The sequence below is a fragment of the Ascidiella aspersa genome, chromosome 3 (genome assembly GCF_963924565.1).
Source record: "Ascidiella aspersa chromosome 3, kaAscAspe10.2, whole genome shotgun sequence".
Lineage (NCBI taxonomy): Eukaryota > Metazoa > Chordata > Ascidiacea > Phlebobranchia > Ascidiidae > Ascidiella > Ascidiella aspersa.
Window position 1 is genome coordinate 11,092,947 of NC_139449.1, and position 24,058 is coordinate 11,117,004.

The 24,058-nt window shown below is 35.0% G+C and overlaps 4 protein-coding genes across 4 annotated transcripts; 3 read left to right on the top strand and 1 right to left on the bottom strand.

Annotated features, from left to right (window-relative positions):
* The first annotated feature begins 235 nt into the window (after nt 1-235).
* On the top strand, nt 236-2,939 carry LOC146159959 (transmembrane protein 169-like). The gene is made up of 4 exons (XM_083386136.1): nt 236-433; nt 1,277-1,426; nt 1,795-2,029; nt 2,189-2,939. Exons 1-4 carry the CDS (start codon nt 250-252, stop codon nt 2,460-2,462), a joined length of 843 nt encoding a protein of 280 aa, XP_083242262.1. The 5' UTR covers nt 236-249; the 3' UTR covers nt 2,463-2,939.
* On the bottom strand, nt 2,920-19,117 carry LOC146159960 (hepatocyte growth factor receptor-like). Its single transcript, XM_083386135.1, has 18 exons — nt 16,771-19,117; nt 16,493-16,641; nt 16,209-16,364; nt 14,117-14,236; nt 13,907-14,049; nt 13,515-13,639; nt 13,086-13,210; nt 12,606-12,746; nt 11,761-11,902; nt 10,036-10,168; nt 9,195-9,415; nt 7,853-8,022; nt 7,545-7,655; nt 6,926-7,048; nt 6,194-6,268; nt 5,502-5,694; nt 5,147-5,265; nt 2,920-3,944 (listed from the first exon to the last, which is right to left on the bottom strand). The coding sequence occupies exons 1-18, from the start codon at nt 19,098-19,100 to the stop codon at nt 3,772-3,774; spliced, it is 4,749 nt and encodes a 1,582-aa protein (XP_083242261.1). The 5' UTR covers nt 19,101-19,117; the 3' UTR covers nt 2,920-3,771.
* Nucleotides 19,118-21,034: 1,917 nt separating this feature from the next.
* On the top strand, nt 21,035-21,571 carry LOC146159961 (general transcription factor II-I repeat domain-containing protein 2-like). Its single transcript, XM_083384895.1, has one exon. It carries the CDS (start codon nt 21,035-21,037, stop codon nt 21,569-21,571), a length of 537 nt encoding a protein of 178 aa, XP_083241021.1.
* A 1,001-nt stretch (nt 21,572-22,572) lies between these two features.
* LOC146159962 (uncharacterized) lies at nt 22,573-23,334 on the top strand. The gene has a single exon (XM_083384896.1). It carries the CDS (start codon nt 22,573-22,575, stop codon nt 23,332-23,334), a length of 762 nt encoding a protein of 253 aa, XP_083241022.1.
* Nucleotides 23,335-24,058: the final 724 nt, after the last annotated feature.

Consider the following 24,058-nt stretch of genomic DNA (forward strand, 5'->3'; position numbering starts at 1 on the left):
GGTTAGGGTGCGGGTTAGTGTTTGGGTATAGGTGGGTTAAAATTATTATATTTATTATTTAATAATATTGAACTTTTTAAAACCTACCCTAACCCAAGGGCTGTAACTCTCGCCCTAACCCAAATGTTTGTTGTTGTGGTAGGATTCTAGACCACCGCCCAACATTGTTACTTGTTACATAGATGTTATTATGTAGACCCCTTCAACTAACATGTTTATTTGTCTTAAAGCTTTGTTTTAGTGTGTAAAATGACATCTGATGCAGACCAGACGGGAAATGGAGACGAAGAAACACAGGAATATTTAAATGGAAGTGAACTTATAACAGTAAATGACGGGCAGTGGAAAGATTGGACGAGTACATGGAGAAAAGTTGGCACTGGTCAACGTCAGCATGCAAGACAAGTTACAATGACCGGCACCATTGTCAGAGGTGATTTTAGTTTAGGAATGGTTATCCACTGTGGAAAGTATGGCAAGTGCACCCGCCAGTTTTTTAACCTTTTAAAAGTTTACCCCGAAAAAAATCTAAACTGGACCTTAAATATAAAACGTTTGTGGAGTATACATTTACAGTGCAATGTATGCAATACAGAGCGCATAGGAAAAGTACAAAGTGCACTTTTTTACCTTTGTTGCACCCTGTCACCCGGATTTTTTCAGCTGTGCACCCATGTGATCTTGTTGAAATCTGCCATACTAATTAGGTCCCCTCCGGGAAATTCTCAGGATTTCCCGCGAATTAACGATCCAGAATCTTGGGAAATTTCTGTATAATCCCGGTTATTTGGCAACATAGCAAAACTTAAAAAAAGACATGTCGTTTTTGACTGATATAAAGAATAAAAATATTAATAAACCTAATATAGTCGTTGCCTGAATTACTTTATTTGCACTTATCAGCGGAAAAAAAGGCGCCTGCATGTGCCTTTTTTTAAATAAAAACAAATGAAGGTGTATCCTTTATTACGAGAAGGTCTTCTAAGATTGCAGAAGCAATACTACAGAACATAAATGAGCTTAATTAAATGTTTGAAGCTAATATAAAATAATTTTAAACATCATGATGACGTAATTAGGTATAATTTTTTCGTTGGGATTCCCAGGAAACAAGAGGAACCATATTTCCAGACTGGGTGCACCGAAATCCATTGTTGATTATACATTGATTTGGGTAGCGTTCGGATTAGCGTTTCTTTTCAGATATTGTAATAATTTTTTTAATTAGATGATTTTGCATCCATAGTGTTAAACTACAAAGTCTGCTCTTTTATAGGTAAAAAGAGAGGTCAGTCGGTGGATGTTGAACTTGACTTGACTGACCACGAACTAACTCAGATGACACTGTCGCGAGATCGATTACACTCAAGTGCCGATAACACCAGAGACACTTCTGAAGAAAGCAATTGCTGTGGCTTAACCTCTGGTAACAACACAAAAGTTTGTTAATTTACAAATTCTGGCATCTTTATAACAAATATAATATTTTTGCTATAAAGAATTTAAGCAGAGTTTAATCGAGTAAAGTATGTATGAGTTAATTTTGCCAGGCCGGCAATTGTAATTGATTGCAAGTACAGATGTCTTATTGTTGAGAGTATGCACACTTTAAATAGTCAACATTTATTTTAAATGGTACTAATAAGCTGACAATGTTTTTACTTTGTGGTCAATACTGTTGGCTATAAGTTGTACATGCCTGGGGATTTTTGATTTAACATTTTATTAAATAATTATAAAGGCCAAACAAAAGTTCAACCTCATAAATTTTACTATTTTTACCTGTTTCTCCAGGAATTCACATCATACTCTTGGGTATCATTTGCTTTCCATTTGTTTTTATTGGAGCACTGCTGGTGAATTTCTACTTTGGCACTTTGACTTGGCACAACATCTTCACCCACTTTTATGATGAGCGGACAATTTGCCATAGGATCACTCTTTGTCCCATTCTCGTTATATTTTTTCCTTTGCTAATCATGATTTTCACGCTATCTATTGCAATATATGCTGCATTCATTCACATCAGGTAAGTGATTAACATGATAGAGCACATGTGTAGACAGACAACATTTAGAAATCAATAATATTATTATGTGAGTTATCAAAAGGCTTTCACCTTCATACCGGCTATTGAAAGTTCTAATTGCAGAACATGGAAGTAAAAGTAAAATGTTTTGCTTTTTAGTTGGTCTTTTGATGACTGGAAGGCAGAAGTTGTAAGTTTTGAAAAGGGCTTTTACGGATGGTTGTGCAGCAAACTATCCTTGGAGTTTTGCTCGCCATACACTGTGGTAACGTTAACCGAACCAGACAGTCCAGTGTTTAGCAATGATGGACATATATCGCCAAGTGATGATAGTATTCCTGCATCACCCTCTATTCAACCTAATGCTTCTGTTCACAACACCAGGCCGCTGCCATCTAACATTACTGCAAGGAACAGTGAAAGTGCCATTTAAGTACAAGACAAGTTTCTAATTTAACGAGCTGCCTGAATATTTTTTACGTTTTTATGGTTTTTAACTTTTTTATTATGTCTATATGTATGTGTGTTGATTGCCTATCATCAAGTAAAATTAATTTTGTTTTATTAATTAAAATATGGCAGTTTTTTTTGAATAGTGAGTTTGCCTGAAGGTGATCATACAAAGTCAAATGTTTACCTATTTTCTATTGAAATTGTTTTCTTAATTGTTGCGTCTCTGCAGAAGTTACTTGTATGGTATTGACTCAGTGTTAATTACATTAGCATTAAAAATGCTTGTACTAAGAAACTATTGTGTATGTTTGAGCTGTGAAGTTCAGTTTGTTAAAAAAAAAGTTTGATTGGTTGCATTTTTTTGTTCTCTCCAGCGCCGTGCTTTTCCCCTTCTGTGCCATAATTTATCGTAAATAAAATATTGATATTGCCTTAAAATGAATAGTTACTTTTTAATATAGCAAGTGATCAACAATAAAACAATTATTGCATTAAGAGGTTGTTTAAATTACAGATTATTAATTTAAATTAAAATGTCGCAACACAAATGCAATAAACAAACAAATTATGTTAAGAATGGAGTGCGCTCTAAAGTAATAATATATCATCACATCAGACAGTACACTGAAAATATAAAATTCCAAAAATTTGGCAGTAAAAACAGTTCAGCAACACAAAAGTTCTCTTTTTGCGGTAACACATAATTTCCATGCTGATAATCTCACAAAATGTTGTCTGTTTGAAGAAAATTTACAAGCAAAAAAGTGAAATAATTACATCAATACTGCAAATAACTTTCTACCTCGATTTACAAATACATATTTTTCAGCACCTTGTCACAACACATGTACTGACACTGATCAAAAAACATTTGTTACTCTAAAGATATATTACAGATTCCATGTTTTTGAAAGCAACATAAATAGCACAGCGCTAGTAGTTGACGGTGGTTAGTGCATAAATTAATGCTGATTTGCCATAGTACCAAACAGTTGATGAAATATACAGCACAATAGTTTACTAAAGTCATGAAAAAATATAAATTGATGACATTAGAAAAGTTTAAACAAAAGAAAGCAGCGATTGTATAAAAAACCTGCTGCAAAGTGGAGGGAAATTTTCACACAAAAAATTAAAATTATTTAACCACAATCGACATGAAACAAAAAAAACTTTTCACTGACTGTACACAGAATGCTGCTCCCCTGATATAAAAACAACAATATGTGTTTTGTTTAGTCAGCATGCGAGTTAATCACCCAAATACCGTTTACATTGCCTATCCGGAATTACTTCTTAGCATACGATTGTCCGGTTGTATTGGTACGCATTGGCATGTATTTAGTCTGACGATCGTCTTCGCTGTCAAGCAGACTCTCAAGACTGGCCATTGGCGTGTAGTTTGGGTCCAGGCTACTGCTAGCCGCTGTTCTCTGCGATGTGGTATAAACATTGCTGGGCACTGTTATAAGGAAAACCGTTAGCTGAAAATGCATTTTTGTCATACGTGCGAGCTCTACTCCAACATTTAGATTTTTTATAAAGATTTTATCGGTTCCATGTTGCTGTCCTATCTATTTAAATTAAAATTACGCATGTGTAGATAAGTAACGAATGAAAAATTGTTCATGATTTGGCATATGCGAGTTTTCGCGCTCCTACTTTTAAATAGTTTCTAGTTTTTTTAAGATGGCACAGGGTTTTGGAACTATGACACCCTCTCAGCGAAATTTAAAAATAAAATTGCAATTTTTTTTCTGTATTCGCGTAAACCTTTTATTTTTCCCGTTCTGTTGACATTTTGTAGCACAATGTTTCTGTGAATGCCATTGCAGGTCTTTTTACCAATAAGAATATGCATATTTTTGAAAGAATAACGCCCTTTTTCAAAATATAAAAGTTAACCCCCGTCGATAAGCAATTTTTATACGTGTTTATATATGACAACACGCCTGGGGGCTCAAGACTTTCATGCGTGAAGTTATGTTTTTTCCAATATGGTCAACACATTTATGTGCCATCACGCCTTTCAAAACACGATTACCGCAATGTTTAATTTTCGCGCTTTAGGTGACATATTTACGTGCTTTCTATACAGCATTACACCTGTGTAGTAAATGCCCTCGCAACATGTTTGTCAAACCCAATGCGTTATGTCTCATAAATTACAGGTTAGCCTTTCAAAACAAAGAATGCAAATTTGTTCGCACTTCGCGTAATTAAGAATCAACTTTAGTATTTTCATGTGGTCTCATTATTATTTAATAAATGCGGAATTGTTTTGATATAATAAATTGTTTAATATCTTTAAGGGGCGGTAGAAAAAAGGTTAAGAACCAATACCAATGGTTTATACCTATAAGAATCCAAAATATTTTGACTGTACCTACTACCTTATTAACATGACAATCTAAAATACCTTAGTCTGGTTAACTATTGGCGTGCAAAATGAAGTTGTTTTTGTTAGTGTCAACTGTCAATTTAATATAAAAATCCTAAAGGACTTAAAAGTATCACTGGAAATCGCCATTCTAAATTTAAGGGGCCTACTGCAAGCATTAAAAGAGCTTTAATTTGAACCTTTAAATTACTAGCTTATTTTATTGTTCAGATATCACACATTGGCGTATGTTGGGTTACTTAAAGGCTAGGTAAACAGCATACCAGTTGACATATCTCCAGATTCGAAATATTCTGGGTTGTGAAGATTGTTTTGATTTCGATTATAACTTGCAACAGTTGCAGAATACTTTGGTGCCTTGCTTGTAGTTTCGTTACCATTTCTGAAACAGATTTTGACAGTGATGTTTTCTTGTATTAAACTGTATTTTTTTGTTATCCCAATCGTTAAATAATCATCCTTGCAGAATCGATATACACTACTTCTACAGTTAATTGTATAATAATTGCTCTTTAATTACGTACTGAACAGTGGGTGCACAGATAAAAAAACTTCAGAGATGATATATTTATTTTGAAATTTTTTCAAAAAATGTGACATATGCCGTAGAACACAAACCTTTGCAAAAGTGGCAGTTCATCATGTTTTTCAATGGATTGCTGTGGTAGTAAATATCCATCTTCATCAAGGCTTTCGGTTTGATTTAAATGAGGATGGTTGCGAAGTTTGGCGATAGGCGGTTTGGCACTCTTAGCTTTGTTGGTTGGATCTTTTCGAATGGATTGAGATGGAAGCAGGTATCCTTCTTCATCTACGTAAACCAAACCACCATTTTATCATAAATATATAATTCAAAATATTTTATGTTTCTTGGTGTGGGTATTGATTCCCTGTTGATGAGACATACAAGGCCTGAAACCATGTTCTGGACTTATAATGTTTAGGACACTGTGTTAAATTATTTTCAGTTGACGTAGTCCGGCAAACTTCTACCATTACAAATCTACTTAAGATTACATTTTATATTTAAAAAAATATCAAAATAACAAATGAAATTGTGAGTTGCATATATTGATTTTACTACCATCTAATTATTAAGATTGCTTGGCCCAGTGAAACAACCTTATACCATATTAGGTTTATTATGAGAAAAATAGACGAAAACAACTAAATTTGGGCTGAATGCAGTATGCAACAACTATTACATTCATGTAACGCTCAATAAACCTCTTTTTTCGTTAGTAATCAAATTTTATGCACAATATGAAGAGCTTAGCCCGGGATGTAATGTATATACAAAATAGACTGACCTGTTGCACTGTCCATGGAGTTGTGAATGGATTGATTAGATGAGTTATGGGCTGAAGAACGGTCGGCAACAGATGCTGCAAATTATAAATCATTTTCATTCAAAGATGGTACTTTGATAATCTTAAAGATTAGTCAATAATTAATTGACAGTGCAATCGTGAGCATGGCCTATCCAAAACTTATATTTGTCCTATTGTAGCTGGATTTTAAGAGGGACATTTTAGATAACAACACAGAAAAGAGTGTCTAAATATGATGCCAGAGGCACATCAACCCATCGAACCATTGTTCGCCTGGAAGTTCATTTAACTGTTTATTAATTCATGATGTAATTAATGCCTGAATTAGAAACCCCTGCTTTATGTTCATTACTGTATCACAAATTACTTTGAGGGTTACCATAAATTTTACATAGAAGCAGGTTTTTATCATTGGCTAGTGTTTAAGTTTAACAATTTACACAGTTGTCAAAAACTTGTACTATATGCCTACATCTACCCAAAATTTTCTGTTTTCACATATTTATAGATATAAAATTTCAAGGTAAAAATCGTTATTATGATAATTTGTGTATCACATATATTTCTCTATGTTACTGCTTAGAATGGTAACAAAGTATGGTGTTTTCGAATATTTTCCAAAAAAATATGTATTTCAATTAAAGGGTGTCTCTTGGTAGTTGGCATCTTATTATTGAATAATACTATTAAGGAGCAATCATTCGGGTTTACGTGGATAATGCAAGATGACATCCGGTGAGTTTTGATCGAAAGACATTCCCTTGTTTCTAGGAGGCGGAACTGGTGAGCTGGACTCTCCATTGAAACTTGCTTTCTGCACTGGGGTTAAAGGCCCTGGAAACATAACAATGTATTTAGGCTGACAAAGACATGCATAACACAAATAGATGGTGGCTTGTAAAAAACATGAGAAAATAGTTTTTAATAGTGAGAAAATATGGGTGTAATATTATTTAACATTAGGTGAATGTAGTAAACATGTATTTTAGGACAAAAAACAAACCAAGGCACCAGGAGAAATCTTACTGCAATTTCTAACCTGGGTGTAATGATATTCAACATTTATTTAATGCAGTAATGCATTTTAGGACAAAAACAAATCAAAGCACCCCTTTAAAAGAAGAAATGATCATGCAAACAATCCAATATTCATCTTCCTTCAAATAAATTATCAATAGTTTTGATTCTAACATACCAAACTAAAATAAACAACACTTAACTTTACAATTTAAATTTCTTACACGTACAAAAACACGAAACCGATAAGTTTTACTAGTTTTGAATAAAAAGATAGCTAGGCAGTTCATGCTTTTATTGTAAGCCCAGTTACCTGGAGTAAAAACTGCTGCAAACGAGCCACCAGTACTTCTGCTTTCCGACGAGCGAACCAGAGAGGGGTAGGGGTGCAAATCACTCACATTGACATAACTCACATCAATTGCTGTACACAAAGATGGATACAAAAGGGACATACAAACAACTGACATATCATTACAGTTATATTTACAAAAAAGCGAACATAAAGTTAAAGTTATGAGATGCAATGCCAACTACGAAACAAGAAGATGTAACAGACAATTTAGCCACATGCTTATTATATTCAATGCTAAAGATGGCAAAACTGAAAATAAAACATACAAGGATAATGGACACCATGGATGCTGCTGTGAATGACTTCGATTTCTTCAACCAGCTGCTTAAATTCCGGTCGAGAGTCTTCGTTTGGATGCCAGCAAGACATCATGATTTTGTAGAGAGCATTCGGACAATACTGAGGCTGCCGCAATCTGCGACCCTCTAACAGGTAACTGCACAATAAAGCATTTTTTAATAGGAATTTTTTATCGAATAGAGAAATTCTCATCTTTTGTTTGCAGTCTACTTAATTCAATGGACATGTATATGTGATAGATATATATTACCTACAGGCACTGTAGGCAGTTTATGAAATGTTTGTCTTTACGCACCAAAGAACAATATACACTGTAAGCCCAAGTTTGTTTACACTGGCTTATCACACACTGTCAATTTTACTGCCACGCAAATCTGATTTGGTTGAAACATTACAACTGCATAATATAGTCTTGGGTCGTAAACTAAGATACTTGCCAATGTCCCTAGGGCCCTTTGCCTTTCAAGAAGTATATTAATAAATAATAACCTTTGTTCTTGGGCGTTTTATGGTCCCTTAAGTGTAGTCACATTATGCTACAAGCATGCAGCATAATAAAACCAAATAAGCTTCCAAAGAAAATATTATTGGATGAAGTTAACCACTAGGCTCACCTATTATTATCCATACAAAGATATTTTATTATAGATTTTAAAATATCTGGCAGTGCTTTGAACTGTTTGGTTTGCTTTCTTAAACATTTTAACCTTTCAAACTTGAAAATGAGTAACCTATAAAAGGGAAGCTTATGAGATTTGGTTCATGAAATTGATTAAATAAACCATCTACAAAATAATGACTAATTTATTTACATTTTAAAGCAAATAATATAAATCAATCTGCCAAGATCAATTGTGGTATAAAGGGTCGTAACTGACTCTATGGTTGGTAGAATGGACAAAAAATTTTTGTCCCCTAGGTTTTTAACCATCGATGATGCTATTGTGGTGGCATTTTTAGTTTCTCAGTCTAAACAAAGAATATAATACCATTTGGTCAGAACAACTTGTGAGTGATTTTTACAATCTGAGAAGCATAGGCTGTGCTAAATAATATAAAAATTAGGACAAAATTATTTGCCATTCAAATTTTTAGGAAATAAATAGCGATTTAAATAAATTGATTGTGAATAATTAAATGTAATTGTACTTTAAATTTTGGTTTCAACATAATTCGGCAATAGAAATTATAATCTAATTTTAAAAAGCTAAAATAAATCTAGTTGTCTGCTCTAATATTCTGAGACCAATCACATATGTAACAACGAAATTAATTCTTCCAAGAACAAACAAATGTTCTTGTTCTTACTTTAAAACATTGAAGGCGTCCACATCAGGGTATGGAGTAACACCTCTGGTAACCAGCTCCCACATTAGGATGGCAAAAGACCAGACATCAGTCTTGGTAGTGAACTTTTGCTGTTGTAAGCTTTCAAGGGCCATCCATTTCACAGGCATGCGGCCACCATTTTCATGAGGCCTATAGTACTCCTTCTCATAAACATCTCTCGCCAGGCCAAAGTCCGCAACCTAAAAGGTTTGAACGATAACATATAACAACTTTAACTGAAATAAAATTTCATCATAAAATGCATACTTGGGTCTTGGGTACACTATGCACAGATGTGTAAAGCAGCTTGATAATGAATTGCAATGCCAAAAAGGTTGAATATATCGACACCATCTTGATTAGGACATTTTGTTACGAGCTTGTATCATCTTCAATTAAGGTGAAACATCTTAATCAAGATAATGGCAATCTACCGGACCTTTTTGGCTTTGCAATTCATTATCAAAATGCATATAAGATCTCGCCTTGTTGGGAATAAAAAGATTAAATCAATAAAAAACTTGCCAATGGCATTATAGCTATTAAAATGTCAACAAAATTGGCACCTAGGTGGTTTTAAACGGTCCTTGATGGCTTACATTTAGGACATTTAACTGGTAGTTAAGTGACAAAATATGCCTTATCTTTGACAGAAAATCGAAAGTTAATATAATTAAAAATTAGGCCAAATGAAACAAATCTAAAGTGGTATGAAAAAAAAACACAACATAAAAAACCTTACAAAAAATGAATATGAGGTACATAACAAAACATAGCCAAAACCGTTTTTAGGTTTTAAGAAAAAATAATAGTTACACACTTTTACAGTGTTTGTTTCATCTAACATGCAGTTTCTAGCTGCCAAGTCCCTGTGGACGAATCGTTGAGATGAAAGGTATTCCATGCCTTTGCATGCTTGTAATCCGAATCCAACCAAGTCTTTTACAGTTGGTCTGTACATTTAAAATTAGGATGTCTGAAAGCTAACAAAAATTTGAACAAACAAATAAAAACACACACAACATGCAAAATTTAAACTAAAAACATTATTACATGAGTTCCTACTTGGTAAGTATAAATAAAAGTTGAACTAAAGGAAAAATATGGTAACATGTAAATGGTGTAAATCAGGGGCGTGCAACCTGCGGCCAGCGGAACCAAAATATGTGGCCCGCGGGTGCTTTAGTTTTTGGCCCGCACAACTCAAATTTCAGGTGTTAAAATATTGAAACTTCCTGACTGTTTCCTAGTCTAGGTAGCCTTATATAGCATGTAAATTTTTAGTTTATTAGAATTAGAATAGAATGTGACCTGCTAACAAAATAAAACTACAAAATGTGTTTTGGATGCCATTGCGGAAAGTGTACAACTTTGTGTGAAAGTGAATTGCACTGAGCTCTGCGTGTTTTTTGTTCTTGAAATGCTTTCGAATAGCTACTTATGGCCATGTAAAGAAAGCATATTAAAAATGTCCGTTTAACCATGTTCGCTCATTTAAAATGTAATTGTTTTATATTCAATTTCAATGTTCATGTGAGTTGTAAAAAAAAGAAACAATTTCTCTCTGCGCAGCTAAAAAATGAGTTTTTTACCGCGAACATCTTGATCTAAATAAGTTTCCACAGCTGAGGAAATTTGTCGCTTTTAAGGTGGCATTGTTCGGTTCAACGTACGTGTGTAAGCAATTTTTTTGTCGTAGTCACTAACACAGTGGTAGGCCAACTGTGGACCGCGAGTTATATTTTAATAGCTTGGTGTTATCATGACTTTATTTTAACAATTGGTATGGCATATAATGTTTGAAATTGGCTCAGCTTGGAAAGACCCACGTGCCAAATGTGGCCTTGTGAGCCTGTAAAACTATATTTTTTGCCAACTTTAACTCTATGTAAACGCAAACTTTTCATAATTTTTATATTATAGCCTGAATGCGCCACTGTTTTCGTAGTGGTTTTACGTAGTGAGCCTTTAAGTAGCTCTGAAAAGACTACTTTGGGCCGCAACAAAAAGTTGGCCGACCACTGCACTAACAGGTAGACGACGAGATATGCAAGTGGCCCGTGGTCTAATCCGAATACACATATTTGGCCAGGCAGTATGAAAGGTTGCACGCCCCTGTTGTAAATAATAAATAAAATACATTAAAACATCTTACTCACAGTAAAACAGCATATCTTTTTATTAAAAAAAAATTAAAAGACAAACATAGTAAAAACATTTCTTTTAGATTTTACAAGATAAACTTAATGAATGAAGTACCTAATTTTTAAAGTGTTTATTTCCTTTAAAAGTTATCATGAAAGTAAATAAAATATGATGTGATTAAAACCAAATTCAAAGAATTTTATTACATGTATTACAAACAAAAGATTTTTTGTTTAAAAATTATTGTTGTTGAGAAGAGAAATAAAAAAATCATAACAATGAATGGCAAGGTATATCACATGTTCATAAGTTGTGTGTCATTAAATCAACAAAGCCTTTTTGTTAGAAAGCCTGTACAATCTGCCAGTCTGCTACATTTTGTGTGTTCACTCCCACTTACTCATTGGTTGGTTCCCTCACAAAATTAAGCAAATCGCCGTGCTTCATGTAAGGTAAAACAACCATTGGAGGCTCTTGTCCATCCATACAAATCCCAATAAGGGTAAGCACATTTGTGTGTCCAAACTGGCTCATCATTAGACCTAAATTATGCATAAATACATTTAAAAGCACAGAAATCCCTTCATTATTTACCATGTCCAGCAGATTGGCCTTAGCCAAACTTGTGAAGGTATAAATTTTAATTTTAATCTAAAATAAGGTTTTGCAGGTATTTTCTTAAAGCTGTTGAACTCTAGATGTAATTTTCATAAAACAGGCAATGGATTTTTATAAAATGCAATTTTTTATGAAACGCAATAAATACAACATTTAGATATCAGATATCCTTAGTTGATAAAACTTTCATTGTTATAGTTGCAGAAAACGATTTACACACAATGCAAACATTATTAGATGTAGTAGGAATACGCTTTCAGATGCTTCAGAAAAAAATGATTCATTAACATAGTTAAATAGGAAAAAAAATGGGAATTATCTTTTGCCTTATTTTGAAAAAAAGAGACACAGGTCGGATGATATATATTGGAGTGCCAGAGTAAACCAACATTACATATTATTATTGCTGGCCTGATATAAATATTGACTACTTCTTGTGTAACCAAAGAGCCAAAGGCACCATAAGATAAAAGCGATTTTTCAGCAAAGTTTAAAAAAGGCTTTATTCAGTAAAAGATGTTACTGTAGTGCATTATATTATTCCCTGGATGTTAGTGTAGTGTGCTATATGCCATGCAAGCACTGCCAAAATGAAAATTGTAAAAGTGTGTTATTCCCATTTCACACCTTCTCTGAGGAAATGTGCCACAGAATCCCTGTTTTCAATCCTTGACAACGTTTTTACAGCAACTTTTGTCTCAATAGGTGAACTGCCCTCATTCGATGCCTTGTATATTCCATGATAAACAGTGCCAAAATGTCCCTTTCCTGATAAAGACAAAAACTGTTTTGAAAACAAGAATTTTAAATTTACATTGTTATTTGTAAGTCAATGGAAAATTAAAGTATAGATATATATAAATATTAGGGTTGTTCAAAAAAACACTTTTTTGTCAAATATCAGTGGGGACCCCCTGGAATTGTTAGGTTGCGTCTAAAAACCCCACAAACCAAATCTGAGCACGTTTGGTTCAGTATTGACCGTGCTACGTCTATTTAAAAATTCAGGTTTGGGCTAAAATTAAAAAAAATATAAGGTGCAAACCTGTAACAATTACAACTTCCTATTGTCTACTATAATAGTACAATATGTTTGGCATGGCTAACCAATTATTTGATCTTTGTCCACCAGAAGTTTATCAGGTGATATCATGACAGCCTGCACCTCAATCAGCAACTCATCTGTAACTAGTGAAGCGGGTTGAAGTAAAAGATGTTGATCTGCGCCGCCACTGGACACAAAAAACTTGAATTACTTTATATCAACAAATTATACAGATACTTTCATTCAAATATTTAGTTGAATATAACCTTTAATAGCTACCGCAAAACAAATTTTACACTGACAAAACAGTTAAGTCTATCTGTTCAGAATGTGGAGCGGTAAATGTTTAGTTCAAAGTTATAAAAATGTTAACGAAGCTAAATAATTTTGGTTTTATTTTTAAGTGACAAAGCCTATAGTTAAACATATATACATATTAAACAAATTAAATCAACTGTTTCAATTTCTGTTTAGGTATAGACACAACTTACAATGCGCTGTAACGTGATTCTTCGTTGTTAGGGTCAGCATGAAACACCACTGTTGCATCTGTGGAAGGTTTTCGCTTATTTTTTTTGATGATGCACACCAAGGCAACAATAAATACAACAAGCACCTGAAAGTAGGAATATGTTTTTGTTGTTATTGTATGTAAATTTATGCAGTATTACAGGTTAACTTTGAGATTTTCTAAATGAAGAATCGAAATTTCAGCTCAATAGTAGACATTAATGCTTTACGGATGTGGTTTTATGTGGCGAGTTTTCCTCTGCTAACAAGTATAATATAACCCAAATTGAAGTTACTTCTATATTGTTAATATTTTAACCTAATAACTTAAGCTTGTTTCAACAACCAATTAAACACAGAAATATTTTATTACCACTGCTACTATTGGTGCTACAATGGCGGCAGTTGAAGTAGGCTCAGAAATATCAATGGATCCAAGTTCTTGAACAAACACTGTACCCAAAAACACTGTCACATTAAACACGGTTCCAAGGGCTTCAAGGTCATTAAACGGAACTGAAATATAATTTACAAGATTACAAATCAGTTTATAAAAAGCAAAATGGATAAAAGGAATACTTACTGTGGCAGTAAAGAACGTCGTTCGGAAACATTTTTTTTATGTCACAATCAGTGCAGGTGTATGAATTTCCGAGACGAACAACATAATCACTTTTGATACATCCTTGAGAAAGATCTGAACCTACAAAAAGAGGGATATAGTTTACAGCTCAATCCCACTTGTACTTTAGCAAACTTGTCTAATCATCTCTACACCACTGTACAGTACTATAGATTTCCCCATTTCAAATATCTACATCTTGGTACATATGACTTTGCTATATGAGTGTGCAAATTGCGAAGTAGGTTGACTCAACACTTACTAACCAGCATCGCTGTTAAGTTGAACAATAAATTTGTCCACTAAAAAGTGATTATGTGTTCAAAATACAGTTTCTTTTGAACCGATTTGTTCAAATATAAATAGCATAAATCTAAACATATATAGTCAAGCGGGGTAAAAAAAAACAATTTTAGCTAACTTTTGTTTTTCGCAACAGAAGTGTAATTTTTCATTCTTATTGAGCTGATGGGTCTACCTTCCCAATCACATAAAGAATTTTTAATTTTATTATGAAATAAAAAAATTATTTTACAAAATCTGTTTTTTTTTTTACCCTGATGAAAGGGCAAAGAAAAACAATGCCGGGGTAAAAAAAAAACAAGTGTACATTAGGACCATTTATAATAATTTAGCAGGTTTGACTTTATTTGAAGTAAATAGACCAAAAATGCTCTTTTAAAGCCACAACAACACACAAATTTCATGAACACCTTTATTGTAAAGAGAATTTAAGTAAAAAAAATTTTTTATGATTACATTATGGTACCTGAATTTGCACCTGTTTAAAATCTTTTTAGCAACTAATTTCTCCCTGGTAAACTAAAACTGTGCCATTCCACAGTTAGCACTGGTCATCAGTGGTATTTCTTGGCCCCAGAAGAAGTAAATTACCTCAACAACATGAGTTTTTAGATTTGTGGGCCAGTTCGAGGACAACCTGGAATTATTAGATTTTTCTTCTTTTTTTGGAAAAAAATTGCTAAGTTGGCTTTATTTTATCCTAATCATTACAAAAAACGTTCATATTTTCCCCCTATGTTATGGGACAAGTCTAAATTGCTCAAGTCTACCTCTGTGATCTGCACTTGTTTAGGTTCTGGGCCACTTGTTATATTTTATAAAAATAAGTTTTCTACTTTTTCTACTAAGGTAAATTTATAGAAGTTTAACATCTCAAGGTAATTACTTCCTACTGTTAAGGCAAATTTTGATCAATTAACCTGAAGAAAATAACTCTAGAAGTTTGAATTTATTCTATTTTGCCTGTTTGAGCATAATAATACCTTCATGTGGTATTGATTTGGATCGCGATACACTTAGTTAAAAATATCGGGTATCGCATCGGTATCAGAATAATTTTTTTTCAAGTCCCTATTCGTGACTGATTAATTTCATCAAATGTTTCACTTTCTCTGGCACTTATATTATTCATTCATTTTGGTGTATAGCTTTAAATTTTTATGAAGCTTTGGTATTGGACCATTGGTACATATTTGCTAGGCATATTTAGTTTACTTTTTAAACCTAAAAATTACAAAAAAAAATTATGGGGTAAAAAAAATTACATTGCGGGAATAAAAAACACTGTTTTTTTTACCCAGTTCCCATAGAATCGATCGGGGTAAAAAACAACAACAAAATATCTAAAAAAATAAAACAGCTAGGAAAATAAGGTATTTTTTGTTTAACAGATCTATGTTATGACACAACACAGAATAAAGGCCGTTGCCACAAACTTGGTTGTATACGAATTACACAAACGTTTCTAATGGTCTTACAAACCTTTTTAAGATACGTATTTAACAACTGTTGTTTAAAGGCATAACTTTACTCAGAGAACAAAATTTAGGATGCTTGAGGGGTAATTGGTTAGGCCAAGAAACTAATTTTTACCTTAAAAAAGAAATTATATATACATTAGGTGTGATGGCATTGTTTTTTTTACCCCAACTTTAGCAAAAATTTTTTTACCTCAAGTGACTATACATGTACATAAGTTTTGTTTGATTAAAAGTCTGGCTATACATTCACACAAGAAGTATTACCAAACCTGTAATATTTAAAGTAAAGTTTCCATTTCTTTTTGTCCAGCTGCTACCTTGCTGGACTTTATCAAGTTTGGGATTTGGCACTATTTTAAAGGGGATAATTTCTTTGATTCCATCCAAGACAAAATTGAGTTCACCAGAAGACTGCCTCACTGTCTCTTTAAATAAGAATTTTGTCAGTATATAAACATGATTTAAAGAATAGGCTACTTAAAAGCAGATAAATATATTTGTTTCCCAAAACAACATATTCACTTATAATGTGAAGTTGTGATTGATTACTGACCCATTGGTGGCACACTAAAAAATAAGGTATCCCCAGATATATCAGGAGTGCATTTGATTTTAAAGGCAAGATTCCCAATTGTTAGATTAACATAGGGATTAGATACAGAATTGAAGTTTCCACCGCTGACCCTTCTAGTTACTCCTCCACTGAAACACAAGGAAAACACCATCTATTTTATCGTGGTAGGTAACTTAAAACAAACAACAAATTATGGAAAAAATTTGTCAAAGAAGTTTGGTAACCATTGTCAAATTAAAAAAAATTTTTGCTCCTACCTTTTTATACATTTCACTTGACGTCTCCCGCTAAACCAGGGGTCTTCAAGGTAGTAAAATTTTGAGGATGCATTGAGGTGTGCACCATCAACAGAAATGACAACTTGTTCTTTTTCTGGATTGAGGTGAGTTTCCAATTCCAACGGAGATGTGGTACAATGGATTTTGTCACTAGAGATGGAAAATATCTTGCAAATAGAACCTGAAACATTAACAACAGCTTCGGAGCCAACATTCAAATTTTCACCCAAAACTGTAAGATTTGTTCCACCACTTTTCGGCCCGAATGTTGGAGAAAATGACCTTATTGAAGTTTGAACAAATGTGAAATTGGATTGGGATGTGTCAGTGCCATTTATGCTGTAAAGGTCGTTGAAGTATTGGGGCAACCTGGTCGGAGTAAATGAGTGAACAGATATTTGAAGAGGGGCAGATACAGGAGGATTTTTAAAATATTTAGAACTTTGGTTCACTGAAGTTGTTAAACATTCAAGATAACTGTAGCTGCTAATACCGACAGGAATGCAAGATGCAATATTACCAATCTTGATTATTTGAATTTGCCTTGCAGAACTAATTGTGTGACCAAGAGCGTCACCTTGTATCTTAATTAGAGTATTTCCTTGAAGTGGACCTGACTTTGGTGTGAAACCTGATATCTTAATTGGGCATGTTGTGTCTGACCAAACATCCTTGCAAGCTTCTCTGGCAGAACAGATGCGTGATGAATAACAAAATCCACAGTTAAGAAAGCGAATGTGCATGCACTCAGCACATGTTTTAGCTGCCCCGCATGCAGCAACTGTAGGAATCTTGTAGAAAGAACTTTCACCGATAGCAAAAATGGAGTCGTTGTTTTGGGAAACCTTCAGATTAGTTAGTGGTTTGTTTGTGACTTCCACTGAAGCCTCCTGTACTCCAGTAGGTTGGTATGAATTAAGATTGAATAATCGCAGTTGGCCGTCAAGGGTTCCGATTGCAGCAACTGTTGTGTCTTTGTAGATAAATGTTGTCAGTGAAATGAGCGTGGAAGAATTTTTTAAGTCCGTTTCTTCATTTTGAACTAAAATGTTTTCATAACAAGCTGGAATGTTTGCTTCAATATAATGATTTTTGTTCGTAGCAGTTGAACCTGGGCAACTTACAGCAGGCTGATCTGGGTTTGGTGCATCGCAATTCCTTCCTTTAGGAAATTGACCCTTCTGAAACAAAAATTCCAAACCAGGATCAAATTGCTTCTGATTATTACAGGTCTGTATTGCCATGTCGAATCGTGCTACAATATCCTTCATTGGAAATGCACACAAAACTGTTCCCTGTGATAGATCCAGTTGATCAGGAGTGTTATCCATAGGGGTGCCTGCCAGGACAAACAGCATCGCAGCTGTGTTGGTCACAGGTTTGTTTGAGTTGCATTTGTAAGTAGTGAATCTATTATTTACAACATATGAAAAGTGTGCGTCAATAGTAAGGTTGTATTTCTTTTTTGCCTTGCTCCGACATTGCAGAATTAGCTCAGTATAACTGTAAAATGCCTGATCGTTGTTGCAAACCCGTGCAAGTTTAATGTTGAGTTTCGAACTTGTCTTTACAGTTCTTCGTTGTCTAGTCAAAAAATATGTAAAACCACTGTACGTAAAAGCATAGATATAATCAATTTTGTAGGATTTCAAATAACTTTTGTGCACAGAAATTTCTGAAAAAATTTCCAAATCTGTACGATTAGTTACTAACTGGAAACCACCATTAAGCAACTTTTTTCTTGATAGCGATTGTTGCATGTTCACCGGTATGGTAGAATCCAAAGTGCGTGCAAAATAGAACACATTGTCTTCTGTTGGATCCGTTGACAAAATTCCAACTGTACTACCAGTCTGACTTACTATATAATCAGAGTTAATAGAGTTTTGGTTAAGTGTAGTAAATGATGTTATGTTTGAAGTTGAATGCATTCGACATATTCCGTTATTTAATGTACCACAAGCAATGAAATGTTGTCTGTTAGTATCAAACAGCAACAACTTAACTTGATTGTCCAAAGTAGTTTCTGTTGGCAATGTGTTGCTATTAGAAATGTTGCAGACACACTGAAGTCTGCTTTTATCATAACAAGATGTGCTAAGAAGTTTTAAGTCTTTAGTAAGGCTATACACTTTGTTATTTCCTCCAATAAAGATTTTTTCATTGGTGGGATCAATCACATAGGAAAAAATTGAAGATCTGCTACAATCAGAAAAAGTCTGTATTTGACTGTTGACTTGTGATAAACAGGGTGGAACGTACATCAGTATGACTGAAAACAAGATCCATACCAGAACATAAACAGACATTATGTAATACCAGTTTAACAAACATCTAAAAAAATATAAACATACATTTTTGTACTTCAACCGATAATGGATTTTTTGCTAGTACACCATAATCGGTTAATTCAACCTTTTAGCAAAAATATATTCATGGATGTGTAGGATTCGCACAGGTCAAAATAAACAAGATGACTAAAGTGTCAAGATTAATAGCGACACAATAAACTATAACTCACAACTGTACAGTACTTACTTTGCCAGTTAACAAAACAACATCAGACGTTACTTTACAGAAGTTAAGGGCAAATTAGGTTGCCTAACAACCATCCCAGGTTGGAAACTATAGCCTGCGCAGTTTCTTGCTCAGCCGCGGTCATAGCCACGCATTTCATGTAAAATTCGGTGAGTCGTGTGAAGTCACTCAAACGCACATAACTTATGTCGCGCTAACAGTTTTCAGTATAGTACTCCATTTTTAGCCATATAAATTTCACAAATAACATTATGACAGCCGCACAAATTTGGGCGGAAATGTTATTACAGCCGCGCAATTTCAAGCTGCAAAAATGCGTCCCTACGCAAAATTAAAGTTTCCAATATTCCAGAAGTAGTACACGGATACAGCCTTTACATAGGACACAGCCCGACGGGATCCACCCAGTCTGAATTCTGTTGCTGGTGAACTACCTATATATATTCCAAATTGGACACTTTGGCACAGAGGGGATTTTTATGCAACTTAAAATTGGGCGGCTGTAATACATTTATAAATAATATTGTGTGCACACCTGAATTAGCAAAATTTAAATTTCATATTAGATTTTTGGCCGTTCGGGTTTGGTCTGTTGAAAAACAATCGGGGGTGCACTTGTCACACAGGTAGAAGTTATAAGGCTTGCAAGATATAGGGGCACTGCTTTTTGGGTGCACATACCAATATTTGCAAATTTGTGTGCACACTTGAACTGGTAAAACTGGCACACCTAAATAAAACTGGTACACTTCCATTTTAATTTTTTCATAAGAGTCTTACTGCTGAGTGCTGATTAAGTTAGATTACTTTAAGTAATGTTAAACATGTTTTAACAATGTATTTTAAGATATTACACAATGAAATTTCGAGCTGCGTTATTTCCTTTGGTTACAGACTACACACGTCTGAAAATAATAATACGATTTTGCAGTAATATTAAATAACATGACCCACCCTCACCCAAACACTATTCGACACTCTAATCAAAATATTGTGCGTTGCTTTAATAATTGTTTCAACGCTGTGATAGAATTCTATACCAGCGCTATAATACGCAATTCTAACTTTTTTTTTTTTGGTTCAACTGACAACCGGGTCAAGTTTGCACCTAGCTGAAAACCTACCTTCACTTTAAAGCAGTGATTCTCAACCGCGGCTCTCACTAACTCATTGAAAAATTAATTACTTGTACCAGAATTGCCACGAAGTAAGTAAAACATATTAAGAATTATTGTCTCAGCAAGGATCCGGTGTACGAAGTACTAATCTTACCAGGGGACTACCTTGCTGTGTACAATCATTTTGTGGATTGTGACGTCATAATATATTTTGTCTTGATCGACAAGCTATGGCAATAAGAGATAGCTATTTTAGCAGTGTTAATTAGTTAGCCTAGCCTAGCGTTATGTCAGAGCAGCCTACTGAGAAAGCTCGCACTCTTCAGCAAGAAAATCGGACTTTCAAAAGGGATTAGGAAGAGAAACATTTTCAAATTGAATTAGATAACAAAGCTCATTGCCTTTTGTGTCCTGTGGTGAATAGTAGTGTAAAAGCTTTTAACGTTGAGAGGCACTACAAAAGTCATTCTGCAAAGTATGATGCCTACGAAGGTGAATCAAGGAAACAGAAGTTAGAATTACTAAAGTAAGCACGTAACAAGCAAACGAATATGTTTAAGTGTAATAGCGAACCTGAAGAAATAACCATGGCATCATATAAGGTTAGCCATTTACTAGCCCGCAACATGAAGCCATATTCAGATGGTGACATTATGAAGCAGGCTATTGTTATGTTTGCTGAAGAATGTTGTCCTACTAGCATTCAACTTAAAGCAAAGAAATTACAGCTTAGTAATGACACAGTAACTCAACGCGTTGAATGCATATCTAATGACCAGCATGAACAGTTTCTTAACCAGTCAAAAAAATTTGTTTACTACTCGGTGGCACTTGATACCTCAAAAGACTTCACCGATATAGAGCAACTAGCTGTGTTTTTCAGGGGAGTCATGGCAAACTTTAATATTTATGAGGAATACCTCACTTTGCGCTCCATTCATGGCACAACAAAAGGAATGGATATATTTCATGAATTTCAAGCTGCTCTTCAAGAAGCACATTTGGATCCAAAGTTGTTTTCAGTGGCAACTGATGGGTGTCCTTCTATGCTTGGTGCAAATCAAGGACTTCAAGGACTCATCAACAAATGGCGTGAAGAAGATAACCTAGCTCCCGTGACATAGCATCACTGCATTTTACACAAAGAAAGTCTCGCTGCTAAGTCTTTGAACATGCCTAGTGTAACAAACGTATGAACAACAACAGTAGATTGGATTGGAACAAATGCACTTAACCATCGTAAGTTTAAAAAGTTTCTCGCAGATATTGATGCTGATTATGGTGACGTTGTCATGTTCACTGCTGTAAGATGGTTAAGCCGAGCTAAATGCCTCAAGAGATTTTATGATCTACCAGAGATTAAACTGTTTGCCGAAGGGAAGAAAGACATCCCACAACTCGACAATGAACAATGGATAGCTGATTTTGCATTTATGGTTGATATCACTACCCACCTTTCATCCCTAAATCGCACCCTGCAAGGAAATATGAAGTTTTGTAATGATTTGTATGGCACAACATCTGCCTTCATTAAAAAGCTTTGCATTTGGAACACGCAACTTTAAAGTGGTGTTACAACGCATTTTCCTACTCTTTCAAATCATTTTCCTACTCTTTCAAACGAGACAGCGGATCACTTGATACGTATAACAGACCCATTAGCAACTTGATTGAGGAATTCGAACGTCGCATTAACGGAATGCATTCTTTTTTGCCTTTGATGAAAACATTTGCTACACGTACACCTATGGCAATAGAGGCAGCCACCGCTCCTGATAAGTTTCAGTTGGAGCTACTTGACATGCAGTCCGATGTCGAGCTGAAACAAGCATTTCAAAGTGAAGGTCTACTCGACTTTTGGGGTCGAGTCCCAGAGAAAAATATCCCAACTTAATAAGTAATGCCCTTAAGTATGCCTCTGTATTTGGTTCAACTTACGTATGTGTGGTAAATTTGTGCCATGTACCTTATTCTATGTTATGTATTACGCTGTGTTTATTTGTGACATGTTGTGTTGCAGGTAATGTTTAGTTTAAATTCAGTTCATAAAAACCTAGCAATCCCTAGGTCACCACAATTTTATGAACTGCTTTGTTAACATTGACCTTGTGCTTTACCAATCGCCATGGAGAGACTGATGAGGCCAGACCGTCTGGAACTTGATCCCAATGACCCAGAGGCCATTAAAATGTATAAACATTGGTGGCGTTCATTTGATGGTTTTATTCGAGCCATTGAGAAAACACAAAATAGCCATCGGAGTGGAACCAGCCAAGAAACAGGTGGTGTTATTACTTTATCATCAGAAGAAAAATTAGACCTCCTTGTCAATGGCATATCACATAAACTCTACTCCTATGTAGAATCCTGTGAAACCTTTCAATCTGCTAAAGAGACTCTTAACAAAGTTTTTCTGAAAGAAAATAACATCACAGTAGCTCGTCATTTATTGATGGTGAGAAAACAGAAACCGGATGAGAACCTAACTGATTTCATGTATGCTTTGCATGAGCTTTCTAAATCCTGTGATTTTCAGGATGTCGATGCAGATACTTATCGACAAGAAATGGTTCGCGACTCCTTTATTAGTGGCATGGTAGCCCCCGACATCCGACAAAGACTTCTTGAGAAAAATAAGGTTACCTGTAAAGAAGCCTTCGATCAAGCCTTGGTGTTAGAACGAGCAAGGAATGAGGCCGTGACCTTTATTAAGGAAACTACAAATGTGACCATTGCAGCCGCAGAGACTCCTGAGTCCACTGTTTTTGCAATAGCTAAGAAAGATTGTTTCTACTGTGGAGGTATGCAAATAGACCCACAGCGCGTCGGAGTTCAGCAAGTGTTTGAAGCCACTCTTGGACATGCCCGTGCCTCAAACACTTGCTGAACTCCGACGCGCTGTGGGTCTATTTGCATACTATGCCCGTTGGGTTCATCAGTTTTCAGATAAGGTTCGACCCCTTGTCAAAGCCATTCAGGAAAAGGCTCTCCCATTGGCTAAACCACAAGCTATGGCTTTTGCAGAGCTTAGAAAAAGTTTGGCTTCCGCCTGTCTGAAAAATATTGATCCTTATCAACCCTTTACTGTGGAGTGTGATGCCTCCCAATTTGCACTGGCCGCTACCCTGAACCAATGTGGTCGCCCTGTCGCTTTTTACTCCCAGACCTTTACAAAAAGCGAACTCAACTACCCTATCGTGGAGAAGGAGGCTACAGCTATTATGGAGGCTACGAGAAAATGGAGTCATTTCTTGCATGGTAACACCTTTACATTATTGACTGACCAGCGTGCTCTTTCTTATATGTTTGATCCTGTCCGCCCAGGTAAAATTAAAAATGCTAAGTTCCAGCTGTGGCGAGCTGAACTGGGGGCCTTTTCATATCGCGTTCACCACCGTCCTGGTAAACTAAACACTGCTCCGGATGCCCTTTCAAGAATTTCTTCTCTATGTTTCATGGGAAATGCTGGACTAGTCCAAATCCATAGGCAATTGGGGCACCCTGGGGTAACACGCCTACTTCATTTTATAAAAGCGCGCAACTTACCTTACTCTATTAATGAGGTTCGGCAAACATGTGCAGAATGTAAAGTTTGTGCCGAAGTAAAACCT